The sequence below is a fragment of the Falco cherrug genome, chromosome 9, assembly GCF_023634085.1.
Source record: "Falco cherrug isolate bFalChe1 chromosome 9, bFalChe1.pri, whole genome shotgun sequence".
Taxonomy (NCBI): Eukaryota; Metazoa; Chordata; class Aves; order Falconiformes; family Falconidae; genus Falco; species Falco cherrug.
Genome location: NC_073705.1, coordinates 9,978,167 through 9,984,533, shown reverse-complemented (window position 1 = coordinate 9,984,533; position 6,367 = coordinate 9,978,167). Strand labels below are relative to the sequence as shown.

The following is a 6,367-nucleotide window of genomic DNA, read 5'->3' as shown; positions in this document are numbered from 1 at the left end:
GCCAGCGCGCCTGCGCAGCGCCGCCTGACCCCCACGCGCGTGACCCCGCGCCGGGGGCAGCGAGGCTTCCGGTGGGCGGCAAGATGGCGGTCGCCATGGCGTGGCTGCGGCGGGGCGCCTGGGGCCCGGCCCGGCGGTGAGCGCTCCCTCCCTCACCCGCGGGGGGAGGGGGGGTACGGCGGGACGGGGGAGGTTCGGTGCCCGGTAGCGGGGCAGGGGCGGGCGGGCGGCCTCGCTGACGGCGGCTCCCGCTGTGCCGCAGGTGCGGGCTGGCGGCCGGCCGGAGCTACAGCGGCGGCGGCGCCTACCCCAGCGTGTCGCTGAGCTGCCCGCTGCCCGGTGTGCCCAAAGCGGTCTTCGCGGCGGCCGAGGGACGGGAGCGTTTCGAGACGCGGGTGACGGTGCTGGAGAACGGGCTGCGCGTCGCCTCCCAACAGAAGTTCGGGCAGTTCTGCACCGTGGGCCGTGAGTACCGGCGCCCGGCGGGGGGGCTGGAGGGGAACCGGGCCGCCGCGGGACGGGCCTCACCTCCCCCAAGAGCCGGCTGCCTGCCCTGACTGGAAGGACCGGGGCTGGCAGAGGTTAAATGTCGTGCTGACGTTTTCTTTTCTTAATGCTAGTTCTTATAAATTCGGGATCAAGACATGAAGCGAAATACCTCAGTGGCATCTCTCACTTCTTGGAAAAGCTGGCCTTCTCCGTGAGTAGCACGCTTATCATAGCCAGGTCCTGGAGTCAGTGCCAAACCGCGTAGTAAATGGGCACAGCAGTGAGTGATCGGAAGAGAGCAGCCGAGGGCAGGGCCCGCGCGGTGGGTTTGATCTATTTAAAACAGTGATAGTATTCCTAGTTAACTATTTTGAAAGTCTGTTGTGCTTTCAGCTCCAAGGTCAGTGAGTATTTAGGAAACCTTTTGACTTAAATAATGTGGAAGGTGGTGCCTGTTCTGGGCTACAATGAAGGATTATAAACAGTTACTTCACTAACTAATAATGCCGGTATCTTCTTTCTTAGTCTACAGCTCAGTTTGGCAGTAAAGATGAAATTCTGCTCACCTTAGAAAAGCACGGGGGCATTTGTGACTGCCAGGCATCGAGGTATGATGCTCTTTGTGCTGTGCCACCTAAGTGGTTGTAATGCTGACAGTAGTTTGAGTTGCTTTTTCTAGCATGTGGCAGTAAAAGCCGCTTTTTGTTTCGAAGCAGCAGAAATCTATTTGTGGCAGCTTCTAAGAAGCTACAAAAATGAACCCGAAAGGGTTATGAAAATGTGTCGTTTCCTTTCAAAAGCATTTAATGAGTAATCAAGCAGCTTTATCTGTGATTTCCTGATGCACTTTTATGGAACAATCATAGAAGTGACTTCTCGATGCAGAACCTGTCTGCTTATGTTGCAGGGACACCATAATGTATGCTGTTTCTGCTGATGCCAGAGGCCTGGACACAGTTGTCAACTTGCTGGCTGATGTAGTGCTACAGCCCAGGTTATCAGGTCTGGAAACTTAAGTCTCTGCCTTGAAAAAAAATAATTCCAATACAAGACTTGTTATTAGATTTCAGAATTCTTCATTTGATTGTGCTCATCAAGAAGTTATTATGTAGCAGTTTGGTATTTTGTGTGGTGGTGGTGATCTCTTGCTTTTTTTCTTATTACAGATGAAGAAATTGAGATGACTCGGACAGCTATACGGTTTGAGCTTGAAGACTTGAATATGAGACCTGATCCAGAGCCTGTCCTCACAGAAATGATCCATGCGGTAAAATGCTGAAAAGTCTATCTTGTATGCAGTTCCCTGGATGAGACATGGCTGCATTCTTTTCCTCCTGAAAACAGATTTTTCTGTTACTCAATTATATTTCAGTGGTGGGAAGGAAAATTTTGCTGTCAGATTTAAATTAGAGAGACATTCTACACACGTGAAAGATGTTAACCTAACTAAAATATCTATAACTTATCTTTGTTGACATGGGGGACAACACGTTGTTGAGTTATGTTGACATTAGTGAAATAATGCTCAGCTTTTCCTCTCTTACATGTCTCAAACAGGTAGGTGTAATTCTAAAACAGAAAGAGAAGGTTTGGATGAAGGGCGGTAAGTACTTTAACTTACCTGTTCCCTTTCAGGCAGCCTACAGGGACAATACGGTTGGATTGAACAGGTACTGCCCAGCAGAAAATACTGCCAAAATTGATCGAGAAGTCCTGCATTTGTACTTGCGCAACTACTATACACCAGACAGGATGGTGCTGGCTGGGGTGGGAATCGAGCACGAGCAGTTAGTGGAGTGCGCAAAGAAGTATCTGCTTGGAGTGGAGCCAGTGTGGGGCAGTGGGCAGACCAAGGATGTGGACAGATCTGTGGCTCAGTACACAGGAGGCATTGTCAAGGTAAGAGGAAGGTGGAGGTGGCATCAAGCCTCTTCTTGTCTGTTGGAGGTGCAGATTTGGATTTGAGCCGATTTCTTTATAGGCTTTTCTAAAATTTCTTTCTTTGCTTTTCTAAAATTACACAATGGTTTGGGTTGGAAGGGACCTTCTGAGATCATCTAGTCCAGCCCCCGACAGAATTCCATACTGCTAATGAATATAAGCCAAAACTGGCCATGACAGCTATTATTTGGGTGACATGTTAATTACTGGGAATATATAAAGCTGGATAGAACAGAGGTGAAAATCTGTCCTAATAATTTGTCTGCCCTTCCCACAGGTTGAAAAAGATATGTCCGATGTGAGTCTGGGCCCTACTCCCATCCCAGAGCTTACCCACATCATGATTGGGTTAGAAAGCTGTTCATTTTTAGTAAGTATTAACCTAAAATACTTTGTTTTGGGTGCCCTCTACTTGAAGAATCCCAGAATACTATCTCATTATGTAAACGCTGGCACTCTTGCTGCTGTGTACAGACAAGCAGCTTTTTCACTGACATTTTGATGAAGGCACTGACCTTTACGCTGTTCTTGTGCCATGTTTCTGACTCTTCTTCTGCCTCTTCACTCATGCCAGTCCCTTGAGAGCTCTGCTGTTAGCTGACTGAATTTCTTGTTGCATTTCAGGAGGAAGATTTCATTCCCTTTGCGGTGTTAAACATGATGATGGGAGGTGGTGGCTCTTTTTCAGCTGGAGGGCCTGGCAAGGGCATGTTCACCCGACTGTATCTTAATGTGCTCAACAGGTTTGTTTCCCTTTAAGGGATAGCAGAAACAGTCTCCTCTAGCAGGTTCACATGGAAGGCTTCATCTGCCTAAGTCAACACCCCCAGGTTTTACATCAGGTTATTCCACTTGAAATATGCGGGACTGATTTGTCAGTTGGGTTGGCATTTTGAGAGGGTGAAGGTAAAAGGCAGAAGTGACCAGGAATCCTGTCTTCCTGCCTTAGTCCAATCCATGCTTTAATTAACGGAATTGGCAGTAGGTACCAGTAATAGTGCTCTGTATTGTTCTGGGTTTGGTCTCAAAGGGTGCAAGTGCAGAGAAGGAAGTAGACGGCACACGCAGAAACTGTCAGAGGCCAGTTCTCATTGACACTGTTGAGAATCCTGAAAATGCAGTAAGAGGGGACTCACTGTCAACGCTTGTTTAATTTTTACATTTAAACTCTGGTTTTTAAATTTCTCAATACTATTTGTATACTCACAGGCACCACTGGATGTATAATGCAACCTCTTACCACCACAGTTACGAGGATACAGGTCTCCTGTGTATACATGCCAGTGCAGATCCAAAACAGGTATATAGCCCTGTATTCAAAGACAGGTGTCCTTAACAAGTAATTACATCGCTTATTACTAGACAGTAATGTTAACAGAATAAGCATTGTTTTAATCTTCTTTCAATTATCGGTTCTTCCTAGGTTCGAGAGATGGTGGAAATCATCACAAGAGAATTCATTCTAATGGCAGGAGCAGTAGGAGAGGTCAGCAGCTTCACTTCCAGACTACACAGATGGTCTGACTAGCCTTGCTGGAATGTATTTTTGTAGATATGTTATGTATTTCTGTAAAAGAATATAGTAACTTTAGCAACACCCTCACAAAGAGGAAGGAGTTTGCAGAACTCCTATGTGGTATTGTGTATTAAGAGAGCAGTGGCCAGACAGCTTGGAACATCTATTTGTGCTTGCTGCTTATTTACAGGTAGAACTTGAGCGAGCGAAGACGCAGCTGAAGTCCATGCTCATGATGAATCTTGAGTCTCGGCCAGTTATCTTTGAAGATGTGGGAAGGCAGGTGTTGGCAACAAACACAAGGAAGCTACCTCATGAGCTCTGTGCCCTGATCAGTGAGTACACAATGCTTTTCCTTGCCTTGAATTAATTGTAGGTACAGGCAGGGCAGGGCAACTTACAACATACTCTGGTAGCGCGGATGAATTGTCTTAGAAAGCCTGGGGGTATAAACATGACAGATCGGTTTGAAATGCCTATCTTCTCAATTGCTTGCAGGCTAGCACAGTGCTTATTTTTGTCAGAAGGAAGGACAAAACAGAAGCGTGGTAGAGAAGGTCTCGGTGATCGATTTCTGAGCACAGGGTCTGACTCGGCATAATAGTAAAGCTGCTGCATGCTATTTACTATGTAGTTGTCACAGCTCTGGCTTTTTTTGTTTGCTTGTTTTTCTCCACAGGTCAGGTGAAATCTACAGATATTAAGAGAGTGGTTACTAAGATGCTTCATAAAAAACCAGCTGTGGCTGCACTGGGTGACTTAACAGATTTGCCCACTTACGAACACATCCAGGCAGCACTTTCCAGTAAGGATGGGCGACTCCCTCGGATGTACCGGCTCTTCCGATAAAGCAGTGTGTTCTGTGGATGTCAGACAGACTTGCTTCTTTTTTAGTATGTTTTTGAGATTATAATGTTGTTGCACCGCCACCCCCAATCTTTCCAGACATACTGTGCAAACATGGAGCTACAGTACAGCTGAACAAAGCTGCTTCAGAACACTGGGCTGTGAATTGCTCGTTATGTTGGGCTTAAAGGCTGCCCACCCTGGCTCTGGATATGAATACTTTGACCCTTTGAGTAGGTTACAAGAGAAGACGGATGTCTGCAGCCTTCTCTTGGTGCTGAGGAGAACACAGCAATCCAAAATATTCATCACTACAACTGAAAGCATGTATCTGAGAAGTAAGTCACTGCTGCGTGTTACCACTTAATCACATCAGCAGTAGAAGTGGGGCTGTCGGACTGGAGGTCCTGGTGCGTGGCCTTCTTTTGAGGAACGTGGTGGCATGTTAAAGAGCTCCACTTAACTATTCTTTGAATTCAGATAGGTATAACTGTTACCAAGGTAAACAAAGACTTTGTCAAACTGAATTAGGAAAATACTAGTTATTATCCGTGTGAAGTTCGGCAACAAGTTTCTTGCTGCCCAGGTTTTGTTACAAGCATCATCAATCCATTTCATGGGTGTAATTTAGCATCTGTAGTAATACTAGAAGTCACATGTCTGGAAATAACTTATAATTTTGCTAGAGCTCAGAGGAGAGTAGACTTACGGCATAACTAAGTTTCTGTGGAGTTCATCTGCAGAGATACCACGCATAACGCTACGTGGACACTTACTCTAGAATGAAAGCAACTCTATTCAGGTTTTTTTTTCACTTGCAAGTGAACTAAAGAATAAAAGTTCTTTTACTCCAGAGTCAGTATACAAACAAAGTTATTAAAGGAGTTGCTGCACCTTAGACTCATACCTACTTTCTTCATTGTTACTCAGATGAACTTAAGGCCTTGCAAAAAGAAGACATAATTGTAGGTCTCGCAGCAGAGATGTCACTTAGCTAGGAGTCAAGATCAACAAAATGACAATATTTAGAAACCTTATGATCTTGAAAGTGATACCATGTTACTGAATGATGTGAAGCTAAGTGCCATGCATTTGACATGCTAAAGAAATGGAGACACAAAAAAGAGGAATAAAACATTTGATTTACATAATCCCCTAACATATGTGGCTTAAAAATGTAGATGGCTGCACAGCAGCACTTCACTTGCTAGATGTGTATTGTAAGGAGCAGTCAAACTGGGAGCAGAACACTGAGGCAGCTATTACCAGCTTTATCCCTGTACCTGTCCTCATACAACTAGAAAACATTGTTTGCTTCTTGTGGAACCCACAGTATGGAAGTCCTATTCAGTTGTGTATGTTTGTAAGAAAATAAAGAGATCTCTAAATGTCACGAGTTCTGAAATTCATCAGCTAATGGCGGGGTTTCTTGAACTGGCAGGTGAAATGTGCTTTGTTCAATGCAAACGATTCTGAAGAAATCTGTCCTGCTCTTCCAGCTGAAGGCAAATGGCTCAGATCACCCGAACAACACACAGTCAAAGAACTCTAGTTCTGACAACCCTGCAATAAGAG

At 45.5% G+C, this 6,367-nt stretch overlaps 1 protein-coding gene across 1 annotated transcript; it reads left to right on the top strand.

The window, feature by feature from the left end:
• On the top strand, window positions 1–6,185 carry PMPCA (peptidase, mitochondrial processing subunit alpha). The gene is made up of 13 exons (XM_055719853.1): window positions 1–136; window positions 263–465; window positions 621–700; window positions 1,015–1,097; window positions 1,397–1,491; window positions 1,656–1,756; window positions 2,125–2,388; window positions 2,708–2,800; window positions 3,055–3,173; window positions 3,640–3,730; window positions 3,854–3,916; window positions 4,137–4,281; window positions 4,626–6,185. The coding sequence occupies exons 1-13, from the start codon at window positions 84–86 to the stop codon at window positions 4,793–4,795; spliced, it is 1,560 nt and encodes a 519-aa protein (XP_055575828.1). The 5' UTR covers window positions 1–83; the 3' UTR covers window positions 4,796–6,185.
• The last annotated feature ends 182 nt before the right edge of the window (window positions 6,186–6,367 follow it).